Source organism: Epinephelus fuscoguttatus, linkage group LG22 (assembly GCF_011397635.1).
Source record: "Epinephelus fuscoguttatus linkage group LG22, E.fuscoguttatus.final_Chr_v1".
Lineage (NCBI taxonomy): Eukaryota > Metazoa > Chordata > Actinopteri > Perciformes > Serranidae > Epinephelus > Epinephelus fuscoguttatus.
The window spans coordinates 20,932,352-20,958,916 of NC_064773.1; the positions used below are offsets into that span (position 1 = coordinate 20,932,352).

At 40.6% G+C, this 26,565-nt stretch overlaps 2 protein-coding genes across 2 annotated transcripts in view; both read left to right on the plus strand.

The window, feature by feature from the left end:
* LOC125883151 (FYVE, RhoGEF and PH domain-containing protein 4-like) overlaps nucleotides 1–26,565 on the plus strand; it is a 252,056-nt gene that overhangs the window by 33,801 nt on the left and 191,690 nt on the right. The gene's annotated exons all lie outside the window — the stretch shown is intronic.
* On the plus strand, nucleotides 4,489–23,249 carry pkp2 (plakophilin 2). The gene is made up of 13 exons (XM_049567354.1): nucleotides 4,489–4,823; nucleotides 7,027–7,097; nucleotides 8,713–9,344; nucleotides 9,488–9,626; nucleotides 11,644–11,851; nucleotides 12,011–12,188; nucleotides 15,436–15,553; nucleotides 16,652–16,813; nucleotides 18,847–19,023; nucleotides 20,072–20,225; nucleotides 20,356–20,548; nucleotides 20,755–20,842; nucleotides 22,463–23,249. The coding sequence occupies exons 1-13, from the start codon at nucleotides 4,631–4,633 to the stop codon at nucleotides 22,523–22,525; spliced, it is 2,376 nt and encodes a 791-aa protein (XP_049423311.1). The 5' UTR covers nucleotides 4,489–4,630; the 3' UTR covers nucleotides 22,526–23,249.

Here is a 26,565-nt window from a genome sequence, read left to right on the forward strand (position 1 = left end):
ATATAATAAGTATGTTTTCTTTAGAGCAGTGGTTCCCAACTGGTTGGTCACAGTCTAAAAGTGGGTCACAGGGCCATTCTGAATGGACTGCAATTTAAAATACACACTTTCCTTTGAATTAAAGTAAATTTTCAGCTAAAAGCTTTTATTTTGAAGTGCTGTTTCCTGCTGTAAAGTGAATAACTAACGGACAGCTACCTGGCAGACAGAAAACTAGCTTGACAACAGTACAATATGATTATGCTCCTGGATCAACATCCCACATGGCATTCCTGGATCAACATTGCAATCAACCAATCCGAGCCCTCTGACATCATCAGTGTGCTGCTCCTGTGCTTCTAGTTTAATTTTTAACAATTACATTAGTAAAGCTGAACAAAATCCTTCGTAATATTAAACAAAAACCGTATAAGCTACTGCGGGGTTAGCAAGTTAGCTTGCTAAGTAGGTTAGCTATACTACCAAGTAAGTCACTCTAATAGCTTAGAGTGTTAAAGTTAGCTTGCTAACTAGATAGGCTATGTTATGAGTAAGCTTGCCAGTAGGCTAAAATATTGTTCACTAACTTTAAGAGTAAGGATAATGCAAAGACCTTTAATAGGCTACAAAAGGAGGGAATTTTCCCTCCTTTTTGTAGCCTATTAAAGGTCATTTTTCAGTTGCAAATACCTATGATTAACATTTGCAACTGAAAAATGATATTATCCTTAGTCTAACAATATTCTAGTCTATTGGCAAACTCACTTGTTAGCATAGCCTTCCTAGTTAGCAAGCTAACTCGCTAATATTCTAGCCTATTAGCAAGCTTATTCCATTAGCATAGCCTTCCTAGTTAGCAAGCTAACTCGCTAATATTCTAGCCTATTAGCAAGCTTATTCCATTAGCATAGCCTTCCTAGTTAGCAAGCTAACTCACTAATATTTAAGACTACTGGGGAGCTTACTTTGTAGTATAGCCAACCTACACAGCAAGTTAACTCGCTACCCCTGTAGTAGCTGATAAGGTTTTTGTTTAATGTTACTGGGAATTTAGTGTAATCTTACTAAATTCAATTTGGAAAACTAGCTTAGCTCTTAGGAAGCACAAAGGAATTTTGAAAGAAGCACAGGAGCAGCACACTGACTCTGGTCACTGTTTACCTGTGTGGACGTGTAAAACGAAGCATTTGGGAAACAATGACATCATCTATTAATCTACTTTATGAGCATATGCTAGAAACACCAAGAACAACAGCGGACTGTTGGTTTGCTAAAGTTTTATTAGCACTGCCTGGTCTAATGACTACTTCACTAAAACTAGTATTGCTGGCTGCACCCAATGTTTTTGCTCCACCTCAGCGTCAGCAGTGTGAGTTGGAAGGAAAAGGCAGGTGTTGGGCTAGTGGCCTGTCTGCAACAAGCTAACCAGCATAGATTTGACAACACTGATTTGTACCGTGAAATTGCTTTATTCAGTCTGTATAGTAGTTTTAATCACCTGGTCTGTTTGTGCTAAAGAGGCTCTCAGCAAAAACCTCCTGAACAATGAACCCTGGAGGAATCCTAACCGGGAGCAGCTTCATCTTGTTGCAATCTGTAGTTCTCACCGCTAAATGCCACTAAATCCCTCTAAATCTTATACACTGTTCTTTTAAATGGTAGATGCTCACAAGCCAAACCTGCACTTTATCCACAGGTACCACTGACACACTGACAGTGAACCCTCACCCAGTAATCCTGTTTTGTTTTGAAGTAACATAATTAAACATTCCTTCCTGACACCACAGCTCCCGGCGCAGACAGGCCCATGCAGGATGAAGTATAGCTGACCAAAGTGAAGCTCCTCACATGCTCTCTGGACGTCAGGAATCTCTTGTAGTCAAAGAGGGAACAGTGGAAGCATGAATGGTGACTTCCACGACATATTGTTCCTTAGGAAAGATAATGATTTTATGACATATTAAAAACTGTACTCAGTTGAACAGGATAGAATAAAAGTTAGTCTTTGCTCTCAGCACAGTGCCAACAACACAAAGTGCAAATGTGGAGGCCTTCAGCCAAATAAAAGCAGACTGTTATCAATGCCGGGAAGTAATTGTTGGGAAAATTCATGGCAATAAAAGTAGATCTAATAACACTTCACAGCCTGTGTACAGACAGCAACTGGCTCCTTTCCCTGGAAACACACACCTGGTGGGACCTGCCTTTTATGTCTGCCTGCAGTTTCCTCTTACAAGTCAGGCCAAAGAGGGCGGTGCCGTGATCCAGGGTGATGATGATTATGTTAATTGTGGAGCTTTAGAGATGCCGTTAGGCAGATTTTATCACAGTTTAACGGAGCCTTGCTAATGTTTCACTCGTAGACTGTATAAACACTGGACAAGGCTGATGTCACCCAATGGTTGGTGAATTCCCGTTTTGAAGCCTCAAGTTTGGCATTAAGGCTGTCAACATCTTCTTTTGTTTTTTTGGAGCCAGAGGTCCACAAGTGACCATGCTTGAACAAGAGGCTGAAGCTGTGGAGGAACGAGGGATGGATCTGGCTGAGAAGCTGAGGACTCTAACGGCAGACAGCCTGTAACTCAAAGCAGCTTGCCCTTAATTATGTGTAACTTTAAGCCTTAATAAAATGTAAATGGGTGAGTTATATAAAATGTCAACCCCCCTACAGTTGTCTTGATGGGTAAAATTAGCTAAAAAGACCAAAACCTTTTTGTACCAGGCTGTAAACATGTTTATTTCTGCTGTAAAGTTAGTCATTTTAACATGCAGCTCTGTGAGGATTGACTCACTTTTGTAGCCACCCTCAAGTGGCTGTTCGAAGAACTGCAGTTTTTGGCACTTAGATTTTGGCTTTATTTTTCAGTCCTGAAGGTTGCCCCTTGGTTTCCCTTGGTTCTTTGTGCTAAGCTAACTCACTGTTGTCTGCACTGTAGCCTTGGGCCTTGTATTTAACCTACTGACATCAGAGTTACTTAGCATCACCTAGCTAACTTAGGTTAGCTAGCGTTACCTATTTTTACGTCAAGCTAACATTAGCTATCATAATTTTGTGTCTCTGTCAGAAATAAGAAGCACAAAACCACATTTCTTATGTATATAGATATTGTCTGGACTTCCAGATCCAGACTGACAAACTGATGATGGCCAACCAAGCGGACATCGTGGGCAGTGATGATAGATGTTGCAATCTTGAGCGACAGCAACATCAGGAAGACAGAACTCGAGAAGCTCGAAAAATACCAAGGGCTGAAAGTAGAGCTAGAAAACTTGTGGGGAGTAAAGACAACAGTGGTGCCAGTGGTAACTGGAGCACTTGTGGCTGTGACCCCCAAACTGGGAGACTGGCTCCAGCAGATTCCAGGTACAACATCTGAGGTCTCTGTCCAGAAGAGTGCAGTCCTAGGAACAGCTAAGATACTTGGCAGAATCCTCAAACTCCCAGGCCTCTGGCAGAGGACTCAGGCTTGAGGAAGACACACCACCACCACCATTTTATATATATAGAAAATATACATAGGACATTCAACCCTGCTTGGTTTTAAAAGTAATATTAATCCATTAAAGTTTTTTTGCAGGAGTTTTTCCTTATCCGCTGTGAGGGTCCAAAGGACAGAGGGATGTCGTATGTGGTAAAGCCCTCTGAGGCAAATTGTAATTTGTCATATTGGGATCTATAAATAACAAATAATAACAAATTGAATAATAACTTCAAATACAAATACAAAAGACACATAAATACCTGTTTTACTGAAATGTAATCTATTGTGTTTATTCATGAAAAGAACCCCTGTTTCTTGTGGTTACATGTCATTTCCACCACACTGTAGAATATGTTGATTTAGGGTGTGTGTGTTTTTGCGGAAACCATAGCAACAGTCATGTGACAGGAGAGTGTATGACTGGTGGACAGCTGGCTCCATACTGGGAACTGAAATAAGAAAAAATCCAGGTCAATTGTTGTATTACCATTATAATACAGAATACATATAATGGCTGTCATTTCCAAACAGTGTGTATTTCCTTTGAATGTACAAATAATAAGAAAAACAAGATTTTATATTGTGTAGCCTATTTTGTTCAGGCTACTTTTCAAGCTAATGCTAAAACAGACAATAGCAAGATTTAAAAAACAAAACAAAAAGAGGGTGACAAAATGTCATTTCCACAACAGGTGTTTCCATCACTTGGTTTATTGTGATAGAAAGATGATGGAAATGGCAATACCAGTGTTATACTAGGCTGCAAAAAATACGCTATCAATATATTTCTCTGTAAAGGTGTGAGATTTTATAAAATTGTTCAAACAAAATGGACCATGGTTGAAGAATTACTAAAATATAGGCTAACAGTATTATAGCCAAATAGAATTGGGCACAGTAGTTGAGTAAATGTACTTAGTTACATTCCACACTGATTGTAGTAGTGATAAGTAATGTTAACCTGAGTGAACCGATACCAGGCAGCAGCGACACCCGACACCTCAGGTGCGTCGCATGTAGCCCCGCCCCCTCACTGTCAGCACGTCAGGTCGCTCCCACCTAAAGTGATCACAGGGACAACAAAGCAGGTCTCAACACTAATCCAGGAGCGGTACATGTCGAGTTAAATGAAGCAGTCCGGACTCTTGGCGGATTAGGATTTATCCACAATGCAGGAGATGTTCTTTAAATCCGCGCTGCCTGCGCAGGACTCGTTCATGCTGGAGGACACCAGTCTGGCTCTGCCTGCCGAGCCGACTCCCAGGTCCTCGACGTGGGTGACTTCCAACGACCGGAGTGTGCGTGTTCAGCAGCAGGTTCAGCTCACACTGGCACGGAAGGCAAAGAGAGCTATGTCAAATGGTAAAGTGCAGTTTGAAGTCGTCCCACTGTGATTATGGTTAATGTATGAATGAATGAATGGGTGAACAGCACACAGGAGGCTCTCAGGTGTGTGTTACACAGGTGTAGTGTGGCTGCTGAGGTGCATTCACGTGCCTGCCTCCCCTCTATTCATAAATACAACAAAGAAAAATGACCTTATATCATATCTCATTTTCACCTGTAGTTTTGGGAGCAGTGTATGAGTCAATGAAGCCGTACTATAAAACAATAGTTCCTGACATTTATTGGTTGGTGACGTCCAATAATGAAAGTGTGCTTGTGACTCATTGTCACTGGTTGGATGTGTTTATGAGTTGTGAGCAGTTCAGCCTCTATAAACCTCAGATTGCTTCACTTGATGGTTTCTGTTTAACTGCTGAAGAGGTGAATCTATCCTGTATGTTCAAAGTGAGTTTAAGTAGCAGAGTCATATTCTTAGTCATCTTGTGACCCTCTCAAAGGGTCATCATTCCCACTGCTACTGACAACCAAACCCTATAAAGGACCTTCTCTATCCAGGAAATATGTTCTGTGTACTGAAGGTCTACTATCAATTGGACGATACAGGTATTTTTTTGTGAGTGGAATGTATGCCACATAATAGTTTGCTTGTCCAACAGGTTCCTGCAGTTTCATCATACGCCTAAAGGGAGATGGACGAGACATCTGACAGAGCTTGAATTTAATATTTCTACCACTGGCCTGCTTTCCATGGGGTTCTGTTCCATGGAAAGCCTAAGTAAAGATGAAAAATCCAGCTAGTCATCAACCAAGAAAAAACAAAATCAGGACAGCACTGATTTTGTTTGATGAAATCAAACTTTATTTACATAGCACCTTTCATGCAGTCATGCAGCCCAAAGTGCTTCGTAGAGCAGAGGTAAGACAGCACAGAAAAAAGGTAACAAGTGAAATGCTAGACATTACAACAGTTAACAGTAAAATATTTAAAATAAATAACACTCAAAAGAAATAAATAAAATTTAATAAATAATAAATAAATACAAAAAACAAGTAGAAAATGACGATGATGAGACTTAAAAACAGAGGCAAAAAAACATGATATGCATTTACACCAGATGATTGACCATGTTGGCTTACATGTCAGAAATGATTCTGTCGAGGGTGAAGTCCAACGCTTATTCTTGATTAATCGTTTGACAGAAAACCAAAGTTGATGTCTTTAACCAAAAGTCAAAAATAAAATATTTGATTTACTATAGACCAGTTTACATTAACTTCCAGGCCCCCAGCGTCAACTACATAAAACAAAACAATGCAGAGCAAACACTGTCTCAACCGGTTAGTTTTCAGACACCTAAAAGAATCCATACCAGTTTAAGTGTACACTGTGTAGGATATTTTCACCGCTGTACCTTGCTGTCAGAGCCCTTTCGGACAGGGAACTGAAGCCGTTATGTCACAGCTACCAGACTCTGTTCACAAAACCAGTAATTTTACTTTGCAAAACATGGGAGTACTGGTCTACAGATGCCTCCATTGGTTAGTATGTAAGGTAAAGTGGGGAAATTGTATATCTCAGTTCATATCAATAGCAAGTTTTCTACTTGGAAGTGATTGTTGTTTGAGCACAATGTCACGGTGATTCTGTCTTTTGTATTTGACCAAGAGCAGTAGCAAATCCTCACATTGCAGCACCAGGGACCAGCAAATACTAAGGGGCCTAAGTAGGTGCCGATTCATTTTCTGTCGATGAACCAGTCAATGAATGGTATAATCATTTTAGCTCATACATAACAGTATGTTGCATTTATTCTAAATGACTCACTGTGGTTCTTTTGTTGTGTGGTATCCTCTGCACACTGGGAGGATCATGTCCAGAAATAATGGGTTATACATACTAAGTATTTGTGTCAGTTTTAACTCAATGAATGATAAACATAGCTAACAAACATAGACAGGATTTAAAGTACCTGTTTGATCTCACTGCTTCTCCCTCTGCCTCCCTCTTATCAGTCCCTCGTAATGCAAATGAACACGACATTTGGTTTGCATCAGTTTACAAACGCTCCCAGCACTGTCATTGTTAATACTTTTGTAGCTCAGGCAGCCAAGGTAGGAGTCATCCTCCTGATCTGAGGACGTGTGAGTGTTGCCATGCCTTTAGGTAATTACAGTGTGAAACAGGACACTCAAACAAAACCTTCCCAACTTGTTTCAGGTAGTGTCCATTTACAGAGAAACACCGCAAAGAGCTTTGATGCTACAGATGGACTTTTCCCAAACATGACGGTAAGGGACTCTTTTACCTCACTCTCTTTACTCGTGCATGCCCAACACGCACACATGTTTGTCAGCTTCTTAATGCATCACCAGTGCAGTCAGTTTGACACTTTGCATGTTCTCTCTTTGAGTTTTGCGCCTGTCCATTATAAAAGAACTGCATGGACGTACTGTATGCCATAATTTGAATGTAGTCAAATGGTCTGCTGCTGCTTCATATACACAGCCTCTGGGCCTATCAAATTAATCACTGTGTTCTTAGATGTAACCTTGACATTATAGATATTTTCTGACCTTTTAATGGGGTTAGCTCAAGGTATTAGGAGCCCTGAAACTGACAACATCATATTTCTTTTTAAACTCAATTGTACATTTTTAAAGGTCCAGTGTGTAGGAATTAGTGCCATCTAGCGGTGAGGTTGCAGAAGTGTAACTTATCTCGTGTGCCAAGCATGTAGGGCAGGGGTAGGCAGCCTTCACCTTCGGAGCCACTTGCAGCTCTTTAGCCCCCTTACAGTGGCGCCATGTGGCTAAAGCCCTGTCTATAGCCAGTATTTAGTTTGTCCGTTCTATACTGCTGTAGAAACATGATGGTGGAACATGGCGATCTCCGTAGACGAGAACCCACTCCCTATGCACATATAAACAACTCATTCTTAAGGTAACACGCAACAATTCTTAATTACAGGTAATTATTAACTAATGACAGCATAGTTATGAATATTGTATTCCATATCTGCCAATAGATGCCCCTTTCTTTCCTCTTTCTTTCTTTCTTTGATTTATTTTAGGAAGTCTTTTAAACCAGTGGTTCCCAACTGGTCCAGCCACCAGGTCCAGATTGGTCTGAAGTCATTAGTTAAAGGTCCACAAAGTTTAATATATTCAACGTCAGACTTGTGTTTGGCCATGTGGTTGAGCTACTTTGCTGTCTCTGTTAAGTAGCTATCTGTTATTCACTCTCTCTACAGCAGGAAACACACTGGACCTAACTAGAAATATTATTATTTTTGATGTACTCAGATTTTGATTTGTCCGGTAATCTTTTACTGCGTTTTGTCAGTTTCAGGTCTCCGTATAGAAAAAAAGACACAAATTGGCCATGGCAATTTACAAGAATGGGAAATGACATTATAATCTTATATAATACACATGTATTTGTGCTATGCTCAGTTTAAGCTCATAGCATTACAATTGTGTAATTTACAGGTAGACATAATGCTTGATTCAATAAATGACATCAGCCTTTAGTGTGACCTGATTGGTCAAAGTGGGTCATCACACCTATTTAAGATGGTGTCTCCCATTGTCTTCAATAATATCCTAACGAAGGTCTCTGCACTAAAATGTTGTTCCTATTGTATCTCCTTTAATTGTAAATGTAGAGGACGGTGTAAGGGAGTTCTTTGCTCCTCAAACTGTGTCATTTAAATCATACCAGTATCCCTGAGTTATGGAGTTTGCTCTGTATGTTGGTGTTAAGTTATAAATACAAGACCAAATGGGGCTCCATAGACTTAAATACATTTTATACAATACTGTGTATTTTGGGCTATTTAAAGGGACAGTACCAGAATAAACAGGTCACAATGTATTTAAGTGTGGATTGTGTTTTTCTGCCCAGATGAATGGACTGGGCCTCACTGACCGCTCTCTATCAAGCAACCATTTGCGGAGACCATCCAGGAGGGTGGAAGTGAGTCCACCACCGAGCCCAGAGTTTCATCGCAGTCGCTTCAATCCCAGTAGCCTCCGTTACAGCACGTACACCCATCCAGGACCCAGTCAGTCTCACAGGGTGGGCACTCTGCTGGACCACTCATTTGCCGCTGATTCATTTCGTCGCTACGCCTTCTCAGAGGCACCCTGTGGCACGCGGCCGCTTGCATCCACATCTGCATACGGGAACATACGCCAGAAGTCACTCAGACAGACAGCAGCGCCACCACCACCGCCTGTGTTTGCAAATGCAGCATTTCAGCAAAGCGTTGAGTATGGCTCTGGATGGGGACGTAACCAAAGTATTGTCAAAAAGGAGAGACACACTGTGCAGAGACAAAGTGGTGAGATGATACTTGGTGCTGTCCAGCCTGATGACGGCTTGTCCTGGTTGGCTCAGGTCAGGAGGGAGGGTCAGGGGCTCCACAGACTGAACTCATACCCACCCTCGGTCACGAGTGTGGAGGTGGACATGGGGAAGCAGATGGAAGTGGAATCACCTATCCAGCATATAAACACACAGAACGTCATGACACTGTAAGAGCTCTGTGTTTGTTTGTGTTCATTTAATAATTTAATATATTCTTGAATTGTCCTGGTGTGTGATTCAAGCCATTAAGTGTTTTTTGAGACTTTTGGGAATGAAGCAGTTTTTAATTCATGGCTGTCCTCTCACACAGGAAGTCAGAGAACAAGCCTCCAGAGATGACAATAGAGAGGGCTGTGAACCTGTTGACCCAGGATAACGAGGATATGCTGATCTGTGCAGCCAGCCACATACAGAATCAATGTTTCAAGAGTGCCGATGCGAAGAAGATGGTATGTTTAATCATATGTTTGTATGGGACCATTTCATTGATTCAAGTCAGAATCTGTTTGCAGTTAAATATTATGGAATCAAATTTGTAAATATGTAACAAAAAAAACCCACTTTACTTACCACATGAGAGAGAGGAAAATTCAAAATGTTTTTTTCAGATTTGAGTGTGCAGTTTTGGGGAGGGTAGTATTTGCATTATTTCGCCCCCGTGCCTCCGTTTGTACAGTTTTAATGTTCCAATTTCTCACTTAGTTTGAGCTCTGTTGTCAGCTCATGACTATTACCCCAACAGATAAGACAATGAGACAAGATGTGGTGGAAATTCAGAACCACACAATTTTATAATTAAAGCCTTTAATAATGTGAAGCTTACTGCAGCACCGTATTACTGCAGTTGATTACCACACCTCATCCCTCCAGATACGGTCTGTATTAGGTCTTAATGCCATATTTCAACAAAACTAAGCTAAGTTAAGTTCTGATGAAATCCTACTATTGAAGAGATACTTTGCGAGTTTTCAGCCAGCTTTGTATCATAACAATGTGGGTAGTATGTGTAAATGGACCGTGGTAAACTTCGCCCTAGTTCTCCCTGCTCATCTAGCAGCTCCGCCAATTTTATTATGGCTCTAGGTCTTTTGCCAAACTACAGATTGTTCTTCCGCATTTTTGTATGCCCACCACCAGGGACACAAGAAGTATAGAAGCGGATCGAGAGAGCCACCTTTTTATTCCTCTCTCAAACACAGATCAATCTCAGATTAAACTGTAAAAGTAGGCAGTGGTGATTAAATATGAAACAAGACTCTGTCACTGTATTGCCCCATTCTTGCCTCAGATATTTTTAGAAACATATTTTAGTGCACTGTTTGGCTGTAATAAGAGAGTTTGTGGGCACCATACAGTTTACTGTATTATGAAAACGGAAGCTTGAAAAATAAAGATCAGACGGTAAAATTAGGCAGTGCTGATAAATTATGAAGCATTGTGTCACTGCGTTGCCTATTTCTCACCTCAAATGTTTTCAGACACACATTTTAGCTTACTGTTTAACTGCAATAAGAGATCCATTGTTACCAGCCGGCCGCCATATTGTTTCCTGTGGAAAACAGCCAAGCTTGCACTACGTCACCCACCAGCAGGAGTATTTATGGTGCAGTGCGGTGCCTTCTTGTTGTTGTAGGTTTTCTACCTCTTGATCAAAAGCAAATATCACTCCCCTTTTTATCTGTTTTCTCTGGTCATGTTGGTGAAGTTTCTCAGTCATCCAGGTTATGGTAATCTTAAGTGCTGTATCGTAGGCAACTGGACTTTCTTGAGTTTCTTGAAGACGTTTTACCTCTCATCCAAGAGGCGTCTTCAGTTCTAATGGATTGGTGCGGATTTGCAGGCTTTATACTCAGTGTGGATGTGAACACTTACAGAGTTGTTGAGGTCACATGTGAGCTCTGAGTTTCAGAGTCGTTAAGGTAGCATGGACCACCTGGATCCATCTAACCCTAACGACACACATGATAGCTGGGTGGACCAACAACTCACATGTGACCTTGACGACTCTGTAAGGGTTCACACCCACAGTATAGTGTATAGTGTGAGTATAAAGCCCACAACTCTGCACCAATCCATTAAAACTGAAGAAGCCTCTTGGATGAGAGGTGAAATGTCTTCAAGAAACGCAAGCAAGTCAAGTTGCCTATGATACAGTATGGACCCATTTCAAAAGTATTTGTATCTTTCACCACATAGACAGCCTAGATTAATTAACAGACCATCTTTTATAGCGGTGAAAAACTTCTTTAATAGTGGTCCAGTTTTATGGTTTAGCAGTAACAATAAAATAACATATCTAATTTGGCTATGGAAGTGATGTTTTATGTTGTTGATAACTGTCTTTGATACATAACATGGCCGTGGTAAATGATTATCCTTTAAAACTTTCTGAATGTCATGCCTTATGTAGATTCTCCATCTGTGTTCCAGTGAATCTGTTAATCAGTAATCCACTGTTGTTTCCAGGTGTACTATCTCCGTGGGATTGCAAAGCTCCTGCAGCTCTTGGACAATGACAATGAGGAGGTGCAGCGTGCTGCCGCCGGGGCTCTACGTAATGTCGTTTACCAGAACAGTGAAAACAAGATGGAGGTGAAGGAAAATGATGGCCTGGCCACTATTTTGCATGCACTGAAGAGCAGCCGAGATGTTGAGACAAGACGGCACCTTACTGGTCAGTTTTTTTTACTTAGCTTTGAATTAAAATGACAAATTCTGGCTTTAAGGCGTTTAAGAGCTTACTGTGGGATATATATACATATGGTCAGTTTAGCTAACATTTTGAGATAAATATCTGTGCCTATAATAACATATATTTCCATCTCACTCTCAGGTCTTTTGTGGAATCTCTCCTCTCATGACCTTCTGAAGGAGCGTCTCTCCAAAGAGGCCTTGTTTGTCCTCACCCAGTCAGTCCTGGTACCCAGTTCTGGCATCTCTGAAGGGGAGAACCCAAAAGATGAGCTCCTCGCTGATGCTGACTCTTTCCACAATGCTACAGGCTGCCTGCGGTAGGCTCCTCTGTTCACTTTGAAACTAGATACTCAGTGAGCTTTTGTAGCTTTGTAGATTAATAGATTAAAGTAAACAGACACCAGCACCAGCAGACAGATGTTCAGCTCACACCAAACTGAATACACAACTCATGATTTCTTCAAAAACATGCCGAAACTGATGGAGAAAGTCAAAATATTACAATCTAATCTATCAGCAGTGAAAAAGAAGCCCAGTAGAACCCGTGTTTGGTCACTGAGGCATTTTAGTTTTATGGTATCACAAAGGGCAAGAGTTAACAGATGGCAGAGCTACGGTAATATACAGCATTGGTGTCTGCCAAGCTGAGTTATGTGTAAACAGTGTCTCAACTTGGTGTTAACAGTTATCATCTTTCATCTGAATCCAGGCTGTAATAAGAAGCAGGAAATGCTGGCAGGTTTCCGTGCAAAGAACTATGACTCTGTTTGATTTCTTGTGAATCCTGTTGGTGAAATCCCAGTTAAAGGAGTTTAAAGAAGAAGACAAACTGAAAATGACAGTTACACCTCAGTTCCACTTAGGTGACTGTTGTCCGTAGATCTGTAAATATACCGATGATGCCTCTATTGTCCAATGCAAGGCATTTCTTTCTGGATGGATAGATAGAAACTAACTGTAGCCATGGGGGAGAGGCTAATTTTGTCCATTTTTCGGCATCCAGCAGTTGGAATATGCTTTTCGAACATTACCAGATCAAAAACAGGACTAGTATAGCATGGCAACAAATAAATGTAGCTGTTGGCCTGCATGTTATGTGAAATATTTCATTAAAAGGACTAAGAACTACCCGAGTCATAATGACGATGTGACTGCATATAATATATAGCCATATTTAGCAGAATAACAACTCAGATTCACAATGTGTTGAAACTAGAGAAACAAGTTCTTTTTAATCAGACAAACTCACTTGACAATCAACACAGGCAACTGAATTGAAGGAAATAGTCGGTTAGCCAGTTAGCAGCCTGTTAGCTAAGTTAGCACACTGTCATACTATCTCTCCAGATCAACCACAAAGGTTCAGTTTTTTTTACGTACTTGAGGTAAATTCCGGGCCCAAATATTACAAAGGGGGGAAGTTTTGCAGGCACATTGGGTATCATGGATATTCCCATAGGAATGAATGGAATTCCGGCTGACTTGTCTCTGTACACATACGTAAGTGGAAACAAGGCGTTAAAGGTACACTATGCAATGATTGTCCATTGGGGTTTCTAAACACCATAAACTGTATGGATGACGCGTCTCCACTCACTCACAAAAATAATCACATCAGCATAATAAGAGCTGCCTAATATGACAGAAACCATCTTTAGGAAAATTTTATTTGATGTGTACTTTGACCTGTACTGCAAATCCAGGCAGAGGGCAGAGTCTTTGCAGAACAATACACTGCCACACACTTCTAGTGGGTCATAAGTGATGACTGAGAAGAATTACATCTGTTCAAGTCTATACATTGTTTTTCAGGAAAATCCTGTGTAGTACATCTTTGAGTTAAATATCACTAGTCTACAGCCATGTTAGTGGTTTTACCTGAGCTAAATGCTCAGATTAGCATGCTAACATGCTCCCAGTTATGAAGCTAACATTCTGATGTTTGCAGGTATAATGTTTATGTTCACCGTCTTAGATTAGCACGTTAGCTTGCTAGCAAGTAGCAACTGAGTACAGCTGAGGCATGAGAATGGCATTAGTTTTGCAGGTATTTGGTCATAAAATTTAAACAAATTAAAATTTCTATTAGTTTCTACTGGCAAATCCACAAATGTGAACCTGCTGGTGGTGCAAGAAGAAAAGTAATTATGATGCATGTAGCTAGCATGGCTGAAAACAACAAGCTAGGTCTTCTCGTATATTAAAGATGGTCATTAATACATCTGTTGCCATGAGAGATAAAATCTTTGCGCTCATCACACCCTGGCCAGCTGTTAGGAAATATGGGCAGGGGGACAACATTTTTAAAAGTGGGCCTTTCATCCACACCCGTCAGGGGGCAAGACTGTTAAGGTACCCCAGTATGCAGAAATATTTAAATGCACCATTTTCAAAAATGGCAATAATTCTGTTTCCCCTCACCAAAATTTAGTGTAACTTTGGAACGTTATTTGGCCCCCTTCCTGATACCTTCAAGATAGCTTAGCATGGTGGGTACCAATGGATGCCTTAGGTCCTCTAGTTTAATATGATACCTGTGTCTACACTGTGTCTTTAAAACAAAGTCCATCACAGCAGGTATTCTTACAAAAATTAGTCTGCCTCACTTGTCACCTGCAGCTTTGCCCGCCATATCTGGTGCTAGCATTTGGTTGTTGCCTCTTTTCTCCTTCCATTTCTCCTTCCACACCTGACCCATGTCAGATGGATTAGTGTTGCCCCCGTGTGTTTCACCTCTCCTGACGACGGACCTTGTCATACCTGTACGTTGCTTGTTATATAGGCAATTTTTTCCTCATTAGCCACAATTTATCAGTTCAGCGGCTACTAATTATGCCATCAAATAAAGCCTAAATGAGGAATGCTTTCTCATTAAGCCCAGTCACCAAAATAGATAATTAATCACCATCTTTTAAACAATTTCTCTACTAGCATGTGTTAAACCGCAATTTATCTGTTGTGGTCTAAGATTGTGTAACATATTGTCAGTTTAGTTGTTAAGACATACATCATCTCTCTCTCTCTGTTTACAAAGCAGGAGATATCAGACGCACTGCTCCCCTAGCAACCGTAGCCAGGCCAAATGAGTGAAAGACTGAATTATTCATGGAGCTCTCTTCTCTCCGCTCTGCTGAACTGAAATCACTCAGTCCTCGCTGGCCCAATGTTATCAAGTTCTCCTCATCATGTTCTCAAAGCTTTTGAGCTCCCTGTGGATGAGAAAAATGACGAGTTCCTCCCCGATTTATGTTTCATCACAGCACAAAGAACCTGTTGTGTGGAGTTTCAAATGTTCATTGTTGTATTGTTTTCCTCGGGGAAGTTGGATTACATAAAAAATGTTTTTGTTTGTCTGTAAAATAATTTGTCATGATTGCCACTGGCTTTGGAAAGATCCAAAACAGTGCATCCATTGAGTTTTCACAATGATGTGGTTGTCAAAAGGGGACTTCCTTTTTTATTTTGCACACAATTCAATGTAATTAACGTTGCTGAATTCTCTGATATGGTATCTGATTGAAACATGCACATAAATGTCACATTACCTTGATTGTTTTTGTACAGAAACCTGAGCTCCGCTGGTCCAGATGGCAGGAAAGCAATGAGGGAGTGTGAGAATTTTATTGACTCTCTGGTCTACTACATCCGGGGTGCCATAGCTGACTACAAGACAGATGACAAGGTGAAATGAAAGTGATAAACATCCCAGAGAAAACATTTATCTATACAGTCTGTTTCACAACAAACTGCTGAGCGGTTTGAGCTACAGTGTAATGTGCTATGTATGCAGGAAGTATGTAGTAGGAGGAATTCCTACATATATCTACATGTATTGTTGCATACATGTACATATGGGCGGAATATGACGTAATCAGCCCCTGGGCACCCTTGTGCTAAATGCCCCACCACTTCTCCTACCCCGAAGCAAGACACACAGACTTTGTGATGGTTTTGCCCCCTGTATTCCCTTGTTGTGTCTCTTGAAAGTTTTTGTGTCTTTTATATTTATTTTGTGTCTCTTTGAGGTCATTTTGTGCCTCTTTTGGGTCGTTTTTGTGTCTTTGAGGTCATTTTGTGTCTCTTTTGGTAGTTTTGTCTCTTTGTAGTGATTTTGTGTCTCTTTGAGGTTATTTGTGTCTCCTTTGGTTGTTTTTGTCTTTTTGTAGTCATTCTGTGTCTCTAGTGATAGTATCTATCTCTTTGAGGTAATTTTGTGTCTCCTTGAGGTAATTTTGTGTCTCTAGTGGTAGCATTTGTCTCTTTGTAGTCATTTTGTGTCATTTTATGTCTTTTTGTCATCATTTTGTGTTTCTTTGGGGTAATTGTTTTTTGTCATTTTTGTCTCTGTGGTCATTTTTGTCTTTGTGTAGCTTTTTTTGTCTCTTTGTAGTGCCTTTGCATCACTTGTGGTCTTTTTGAGTCTCTTCCTGGTTGGTACCTGTTAATTCTAGCAACATTTTGCAGGTAAACGCTAGGAGGGGCCCTGGGCCTCCATGCATGTACATCTGTGTTGTGAAATTGGGCCCATACTTTTTCTCACTCTGTATTGCATGTCATTCTCATAAATCCTGTTGCTTCTCACTGAATTGGAAAAGTCACAGCCCAAAATTTGAACATAATTAGTTGTTTGAAACTTGTGTCTCACTTTTAAAGCAAAACTTACTAAACTACAGTTTACCCACAGTACCCGCATCCGAGTTTCAATCTGCTGTATCTATTTGGGTAAACGATTTGCTGTACTGCATTTAATTTAATATTTATGTATATATCTGCTCTGAAGTCCACAGAGAACTGCGTCTGCATCCTGCACAACCTGTCTTATCAGATAGAAGCAGAGCTTCCCATGAAATACGCCACAGATCTCAGAGAATCTCGACAAAACTTGGCTCCCAAGCAAAAGGCTGTCGGCTGCTTTGCTCATCGCAGTGCCAAGATCACAGAGGTAATCCCTTCGGACAATAATGCACACTGACAATACAAAAGATGTTCCTGCGGTGTAATATTTGAGCGCAAAATTCTGTGAAAACTGCTGCATTGCTGCAGATTTAATCACCCATGAAAACAGCTTCTTAGAAGCCAATCAGATTTTTCTGTCTCGTATATGATGCATGGGGAGAGAAACATCAAAGCAAATGATACATTTTACATTCCTGCTTTGTCAGGTGGGTCTGTGCCAGCAGCACAAAGACCTGCTGTTATGAACTTAGTGTTGCAATGCTTCATTAAAGCTGATCTAGTCAATATTTTTATATTTACAATATACCAAATGATTACAATATGAAAGGAGTCCCCTGTCATGTCACTGTGTGCTGTAGCATTAAAGTTTCCCTTAGTTGGATTTAAGGGGTCATGAAACCATAAAAAACAGCCCAGGACCAAAGTGTGTGGTGTCACTGATGAAGGTCAATAACACCTTCATGCTCCATAGCCTATGCACAGTGATTCATCAACTAAAGCTCTTGGAGTGGCGTAGTCACAGCTGACCTGGGGTTACTTACCCCTGCGTGAACCCACAGACTGACTTTTCTGTGCCAAGAAGTCTTGACAGTTCCGGGTCTGAAGAGTGTAAAGAAATGCATTGGCACAACTGTTCCCATAGGTCAGACACGTGACAAAGAAATTCACATAATTAAGAGCAGCTGGAGTGAACAGTTTGGTTAGCTGCCATCCCCAGAAAGGCAAGAAGCAAAACCAATGGGTGCTACAATGTGACAATATGACTTTTTGTTTGAGTCCTCTTCTCCGAGCAGACCGGCTGCTACCTCCAAAGCTAGCCTGCGCTGCCCAGTAGCGACTGGCTAGCCCCACATACCGCCCCGAGGTGACGAGGTATTCCTCTCGAGCCTTTGTAAGCCTTTGTCCTCCAAATCTGTTCCTGGCTAATCCTATGTTTTTTTCCAAGGTCCAATGTTGTAAAAAGTCTCTTTTGAAATATAAAGGAGGTATAGGTGCTGTTTAAATACTGTTTAAGCATCAAAATGCTCAATCTATGGAGAAACGCACACAGTCTGTATTCAGAAACTGTGCCTTTAAATGAGACTTTTGTTAAGTTATGATGTCACAACCATTGACCGAATCACAATGTTTGTTTACTGTAACTTTGGGGTAAAAAAATCCCCTTTATCTAAGCATATAGACCGTATATAGACACTTTCAAACTTGAAATATAATCATTCCAGATGGGTCCCCTTGTATTTCCTATTGATCAATCAGAGCAGACTGGGTTTTTTTGGGAGGCGGGCTTAAAGAGGCAGGCGCTAAAACGGAGAATTTTAGACAGAAGGTGATACAGGTACATTCAGGCAGGACAGTGTGAGAAGAATAATGTGTTTTTTGTACGTTAAAGCATGAAAACATGTTCTAGTAGAAACCCAGAATACAAGTGTGAACCTGAAAATGAGCACTATATGGGACCTTTAAATACTCCAGAGATTAAGTATTAGGACTCGAGACTGATCGTAAAAGAAGTGAAGCAGCAGAGACTGAAATGACCCTACACTTCCCATAATGCCACCTCATAGTGTCTTGTAATTTTCATTCCTGAGTGAAATATGTCACAAACACAACTCAGAGTTCAGGTAGAGTCACCGAAAATATTTGAATGTTTTACAGGAGGAGAAAGTAGAAGGATTATGATGCAATGAAAAACTCCTTGGACGTCTTTGCATGCTCTTAGACCCCTTAAACAATCATCTGCATTGCAGCTACTCAGCATCTGCACTGAGCAGCGTGAATTCTTTATAATTATGAGAATTTACAGTATGATGATGCGGCAAAATGGCACGGATGTTCAGCCAGTCTTCCCTGGTAAGATAAACGTAAATTGCATAATAAAGGCAAGAGAAACAAGACAAAAGAAATGATGTATGTCCGTCACTGTTAATCTGCTGCATAATAACCTCTTGTTGTCAGTGTGAACTCAGTGAACCTGCTGACATGAAATAAACTGCAGCTAATAAGATGTGTCCTTTTCAGCATTTGGAGCGACAGTGCCCCCTGCTGGAGGAGAAGTCAAACCCCCATGGTATAGAGTGGCTGTGGAGCTCCATCACTATCCGGATGTATCTGTCACTGATGGCCCGCAGTGTGCGTCACTACACCCAGGAGGCCGCCATGGGAGCCCTGCAGAACATCACGGCTGGGAACGGAGCAGTAAGACGGGACAGATTTACTCTCTCTATTTCATTTTAGAGTTTCATGGATTCTTACTGTAAAGAGGAAAATAACAAAATAGATACTCTGACCACAACCTTATTTAGATTTGGATCTTCAAAAGTTTTAGTTGTGGGTCAGATGAGGTGAAGAGGATAGGGTATAGGATAGGATAGGAGGGGGATAATTTGGGTGAATTGATTAGTTAATAACTGGACATATCATTTAAGCACTAGATAATTGAGGAATTCATGAGATGAAAGAATCTAAAGCATGGGTACAGCATAGCATTGCAATATTTTGCATGGCAACATTGTCATAATGTACTTACACCATGTAGAATTGTCAGTAAATTAATATTAATTACAATAATTGTATGTAAATTATTAATATAACAAACACAAATTAAACTTTAGGCTACAATAATACAATCAATTGGTTTTTCAGTCCAATACATACATTTTGCTGCAATGAAAATGGCTGAAGTGAGATGAACAGACTGAAAACTTTATCTTATTAGATAACCAGACGGTCACAAAGTTTTCTTTTCTGAACATAATTTACAGTTAAAAAAGGTAATAAATTGCAGTAGATATTATCGCAATACTCACCATATTAGAAAACATTTAATATCGCAATAATATTGTATCGTGACTTGAGTATTGTGATAATATTGCAAAGTGGAGCCTCCAGTTTCATACCGATTTCACAATTTAGTAACTTAGTTTAAAGGCATTTCAAGGGCATCTTTGAAAATATGTACATGGATTCACAGCTTTAACTGAAGAAATGGAATTATAAATGAAAAAAAAATATGATGCGATACGATGCGCTATAATATACTTCATTGCCTTCGTAGGCATGGGCAGGTAGGCAGGCAAATGATCATAATACACTGTTTTACACTTGTTTACAGAAAATACTGATATTAAACGAACCTTTAACAGCATCAGAAACTGCACAGATATTATGTATTATGACCTGTAAATCAAATTTAAAGCAACAGCATACATTTCACATACCTGATGTACGTTCTGTGGCCTTGCAGGTGAGTGAAGCCATCGCCTTCACTATTGTTCAACGGGAAAATGGCCTTCAGCACGTCAAGAAGATGTTAGAGGAGGGAGAGAGTGATGTGAAGAGGACGGCCGTATCGCTAATAAAAAACCTTTCGCGCTATCAGGAACTGCACCCTGACATCGGTAACTGTTTCCCATCAAACCTGAGATACATTTAATTATGAATTTCAGTCCACTTTGCCTCCAAATGCACCACAAACTGTGCTTTTTAATTTTGCGCAATACATCTTTTATTTGCTTCGTCCTCCTGAAGTGAAACAGGTGTTGCCAGAGTTGGTATGGCTGTTGCCCAACAACGACACCGGCACCGACCAGCCCACAGAGGTGACGGCTTCTCTGTGTCAAATCCTCACTAACCTGAGTCAGAGCGACAAACAGCACGTCAGGACCATCGTCAACCATGGAGCCCTCCCGAAGATCATCAACATCAGCAGCAAGGACAACGGGTTAGTCTGCTCCTCTGTGAAACTGAATCACTTCCTGTTTGATGATTAGCACTTCATTAAGAACACAGTGACACTCATAGCTTAGTTCATTAATAATTCACTAGAAGCAAAGAGCCTCTTATCTCTGATGTGTAGTGTTTTTCATACTGATATCATACATATGCAGTATACAGATAACAGAGAATCATTAACTTTTAATTTCCTAGTTATGGACCAACCAGAGCGGGTCAGGCAGCGTGCGTCCTGCTGCACACCATGTGGAAACACACAGATCTCCATGGGGCCTACAAGAAGGTGGGTTCCATCAACATGTTTCCATCCTGTCTGCATGTATTCTTACAGTCTCTTAGATGTTTATCTTTTTGCTTTGTGTTGTTTATGATTCCTGCATTAGATGCTTTAATAAACAGTGTCAGTTTTTGCACGTGTCATGGCACAGATGGTACCGGTGAAATCAAAGGAAAATTTAATAAGCTTCTTCCTGTCTATAACGTGCTTCATGAGACATGCAATGAGGTGCCAGTCATTTTTGTACAGAATAACTCACATAAAATAACAGGAACATTAGCACACTGAATACTGACAGAGGTGAAAAGTAACTAAGTACTTTGACTGAAGTAGTATTAATATAATCAACAAATAAATTATGATGTATTTTAGAGATAAAGATAAAGCCCAGTTCAGACCAGATTCACGATGAGACAGAACTGTTTTAGAAAGTTGTAAAGAAAAATTGCAGTGGGGTAAACTGGCCTTATAAGCTCGACTCAAGCCGGCTGATGGTGTCACCTGCAACTCCACCGGTCAAATCAGTGGCTGGTTTTAGAGCGTAAACCTCGTCACCTGTTTCTACAGCCAGTAAGCTTGTAGTGAAGTCCACTGGTCAAGTCACAATGATCGCAGACGGTGTGTTTGCTTGCTGCGGCAGGTGCTCTGTTCCCACAGAGTTTTGTTTCTGTTTTTCACCATGTCATCACTACTACAAATGCAGCTGTGGCCAGTATCTCACTATCACTATCCTCATTTATATTTTAAGAAGCTACAAAATTATATACAGCCACAAAATAAGCCTGAAAAGCTGGAAATCAGAACAGAAGCACAGAGAGTTGTTGCATAGAGATGATACACCATCTCCTCGAGTTGCATTGGTGTGAACTGGCAAGTTTTTAGGTAGTTGCGGAATGGCACATTGCAAGTAGTTGCCTGTTTCAACTCTTCTCGTTACAAATCTTTGGTCTGAACTGGGCGTAAGACTCTATTAATCCCTTGGTGAGATTCACGAGATACCCCAGGAGTGTGTGTATATATATATATATATATATATATATATATATATATATATATATATATTTTTTTTTTTTTTTAAAAAACGCCTCACTTTTAGCTGCAACATTGAAGTAATGTACATATTAATGCATCAACATTTATATTAAAATTAGAAAATACACATTATTCTGAAAGAGCCCATTCTGCAAGATCAATACTTTTACTTTAGGTACTGTAAGTATATTTTGATGCTGATACCTTTGTACTTTTACATAGGCAAAATTATGACTGTAGGACCTTTACTTGTATTTCTACATTGCGGTACAAGTGCTTTTACTTAATTAGAAGGTTTGAGGGCTTCATGTAAGTCTGAACATTGATGCATTGTGACAGAATTGGTGCAGGTTACATTATGACAAGTAGCATCTTAAAGAATGACTCTATTTGTTCACAGTGTACAGTCACTACTGATGTGGTTATTCATGAAGAAAACTAATCAGGCATCTGTTTATTGGGCCTGTTGTTGTCAGTGTCTTTTTTCATGCTACCACTGGGGGGCACCAGAGTGAAATTTTACACAAACCTTTTTACCTAAACCACATGAAATACAAATATAGTGTCTATGATCAACTCTTTGTTTGTCAACAGTGTGGCTACAGGAAGTCTGATTTCATCAATGCCAGGACAACAAAGGCTGTGAACTCTGGGTGAGACTGAGGATCTTAAAGCACCAAACTCAAGCTGTACCTGTTGACCGTAACGGCAGCAGTCACTCAATGCACTGTTCCTGTAATGTTCTGCCTGTGTGTTTTTGTTTTTTTTTAATGCTTAAAACAAACCATTATGAACTATGCCTACATTTCCCTTAAAGGGCCCATGAAATGGCTTTAAAACTGTATGTTTATTTTGTTTATGGTAGAGCTGGTCTTTGTGTTAGTTAGATAATCAGGTTATTTTGATTGTGGCACAGCTAAAGAGCAGGATGTTATATTAAAATAACGGATAAGTGGACAATAACTAGCTTACACTAGATCATAACAGAACTTCATCTGCCTGCTGTCTTAGCACTGCATGGTCAGAATAACTGACACATGAATGTAGAGTGTTTTCCACTAACAAAGATAATGAATGAAATGTTAAGTATTTCTGTATGTTTGTGTAGTTTTTTACTGTAGTGGCAGCTCAACAGCTGAGAATACTGTGCTGTGTGTTTTCTTTATTTTAGCACTTCGGGCAACACAGTAGAACCACAATGAAAAATATTCAGATATTTCCACTAAAGGCATTGTGAAGGATGAAAAATCAAATCAACAGCATTATTTTGTGACAAACCAATGAACTGTTCTTAAATGTATATAAAATGTATTTTTAAATATAGTGATTTCCTACTGTAACACAACAACAACAAGCTGATTTCTTACTGTCCTGAGTTGAGTTGATTGATGAATAAATTGTTTTGAATAAAACTTTATTGCGTTCATTAATAACTTGTGTCAGAATACAGTAGTTCCCGACTGCTTTAGCCGAGTGTAAAGCCTCAAGCCTCAAGCGAGGGAGTTCAAGTATCTCGGGGTCTTGTTCAGGAGTGAGGGTAGAGTGTAGCGCGAGATGGATCGCCGGTTTGGTGCAGCGTCTGTAGTGATGTGAGCGCTGTGCTGGACCGCCGTGGTGAAGAGAGAGCTGAGCCGGAAGGCAAAGCTTTTGATTTACTGGTCTATCTACGTCCCAACCTTCACCTATGGTCATGAGCTCTGGGTAGTGACCAAAAAAACTAGTTTCCTCCGTCAGGTGCCTGGGTGCAGCCTTAGAGATAGGGTAAGGAGCTTGGACATCTGGAGGGAGCTCGGAGTAGAGCCGCTGCTCCTTTGCGTCGAAAGGGGTCAATTGAGGTGGTTTGGACATCTGATCAGGATGCCTCCTGGGCACCTCCTGTTAGAGTAGGAGGCCCGGGGGCAGACCCAAAACATGCTGGATGGATTACATATCTCATCTGGCCTGGAACCACCTTGGGGTCCCCCAGGAGGAGCTGGAAAGAGTTGCTGGGGAGAGGGACGTCTGGGGTGCTTTGCTTGGCCTACTGCCCCCGCGACCTGGCCCTGGATAAGTGGATGAAAATGGATGGATGGATAGTTAAAACAAAAAAGAATTGTTTGGGGTGGGTAGATCCAAGAATAAACTTTTTGGGATTGTGTCAATGGCCTGCAAAATGGTTACCGAAAAGGAGAAAGGATGAGGAAGAAAGCTAGGAGATAGCTTTCATCCTCTCTTCAGCCAGTTTGAGCTCTTAAGATGTACACAGGTGTTACAAAGGCAACTAAAAAAATGTATTTGGGAAGTCCTTCGTCCTTTTTATAACTCTTAACCAGGCTGGGTTGCCCAATGCCAGTTTTAGACAATGGGATAATAGTGGCATTAGTAGACTGAAGGATTTTTTGCCTATGTGGGACTCCTTTTGTTGTTTGCAGATTAGGCATTATATATCGCACTGGGGCCATGGGCTGCACTGCCTACATATCTATATTTATGCCCCTGCCACCAGCCTGTTATAAGGCTTTGAGTTTTCCACCCCTTGTTCCTTCACAGGGCTTCGGCACACACTTAAGAAGTGTTTTTGTCACCAATGATGATGAGGAGTCGGAAGATGTTTGGAGACATGCTAAAGCAATCCTGGTCTGCAATCGTATCAAAGCAATACAGATTATACACAGAATGCATATATCCCCCAGCCATAGACATCATTTTAGCCCTTCTCTTTCATCCATGTGCCTTCAATGCTGGATAGAAATTGGTATTTTAACTCACTGCCTTTGGTCATGTGGTAAGCTGAAAGGGTACTGGTCCAATGTGCTATCTGAAATAGAAAAAATATTGGGTTTGGAGCTGGAGATGGATCCAGTGTCCCTCATCCTGGGCCTCCCAGGCAGATAACATAAAAAAACATTGAGAGGTTGTACTGTATTCCTACTTATGCTGTGAGAAAGAACATTTTATTGCAGTGGATTAATGACAAAGTACCAACTCTTGAAGGCTGGCAGAGAATGCTCTTTGATTTAAAGTACCTCACATGTATATAACACCCAAGAACAGGCCAATTCTATAACATTTGGGAACCCTACCTTAAAGATGTAAAGCTTAGTGTCTCGACCATCATGCTGCAGGGATTTTCTTCATTGTACTTGCTGCACATTATTGTGGTAACCTCTGGTGTTGGATGTATTATCATGTATCATTCTGTTATCCTATGGACTTTGTTTTGGAGTTTTCTGTTTGTGCTCCTCCTTTCATGTTGTTCATTCATGTTTCATCTGCTTCCTGTTTTATTTTGTAGGTTCTCTCCTAATGTGTCATGTCTAGCTTTACTTCCTGTCTTTGTGTGTTTTCCCGCCTCTTTTCTATCTCACCTGTCTCGTTAGTCCTTCCCTGTTTCCAGAGTCTTCCCTCCACACCTGTTCTGTATTAGGGCCTTTCCTATTTCTACCCCTTAAATCTTCCACTTGGTATTGAGTGCCCTCGTTTGCGAGATAACCCTTGATGAGGGAAGTGAGAAATATTAGGGTGGAGAACTTTCCCTAAGAAATGGGACACAACTTCATGCAAATCGGTGTGCTGAAATGCTGAAAACAGGGGGCGCCTACAATGTCCTCTCGTTCTAATCGATTTTGTTAAATATTGAATGATGAGTTTACGCTAGTCCAACCTTCTGTTGTTTGTATAGCCTACATTCTGATCGTACAGTAACAAGTTAACAAAGTTGCTGACTTTGCAAGATGTTCTGGGAAATTTCATCTTCCACTTTGTTGAAAGTGTGGGTCAGGGCTGCCTTGGAATCTAGGGCATGTTTTAAGTGTTGGAAACCACTTCTACGAACTCAATTCTGTTTTGGGACACCACTAGCCTAAACGTGAACGCGCACAACCAAGTGCAAGTGGGTATTTCTAGGGGAAGTGTGGGTATTGGGACAGGCCCTTAGTCTTGTTTGCTCCACCCTAGTGTTCCCCACCATACCTTTGTTGTCCCTCCTTTTGCCCGTGTCCTCCTGATCCAGCTGTGTCTTGCTCTTGCGATTAGCTTCCTGTGTATATATACCTGTGTGTTTCCTTTTGTTCCTTGTCAGTTCGTCTGTCTTCATCCCTGTGTTCTTGATGTCGTCCATGCTCCGTATGCTGCCTGATACTTGTGTTTGGATTTTTTTTTACCTGAGTTTATTATATTTTTCCCGGTTGGTTTTCAGTTCATTTTTTGTTCTGCTTCTATTTGGACTTTCAGTTACCTGCTGCATCTGGATATTTTTTAACGGCTTTTTGTTAAAATCTCAACTGGCCTGTTTGTCTGCATTTGGGTCCTCCTTGAACTGCTACGTGTCTTCGTACTTTCTTTCTCTCTCCCATGGATTTCATAATGCATTTATCATTAGCTTGTTGTGAAAGTTAAGACTGGGTAAGATTTAGACAACAGACTGACATTCTGAGTTTGAACATGTAATACGACCTTGTCTCAGTGTTTGCTTTACTGTCTGCATTTTATGTTCTTGAAGACAAATTTCCACCCCAGTGGACGGTAAAGATATATTCTATTCTATTCACTTTATAATGAGTGCGGGGGGAAAAAGTCAGTCACTGCAAAGGCATTAGGCCTTTATGATGACAAATGACTGTTTTGCAAAGTCTAATAATATACAGTAAATATTCCCTTATGTTAGGTACAGTAAATGAGATTTCTGTGTGAGGAAAGGTCGACTCGTTCATCAAAAA

Coding starts and splice junctions, on each gene's coding strand:
- pkp2 (XM_049567354.1), top strand. CDS start 4,631: ATGCAGGAGATGTTCTTTAAATCCGCGCTGCCTGCGCAGGACTCGTTC. Junction 7,098..8,712: donor GACTTTTCCCAAACATGACG/GTAAGGGACTCT, acceptor TTTTCTGCCCAG/ATGAATGGACTGGGCCTCAC. Junction 9,345..9,487: donor ACACAGAACGTCATGACACT/GTAAGAGCTCTG, acceptor CCTCTCACACAG/GAAGTCAGAGAACAAGCCTC.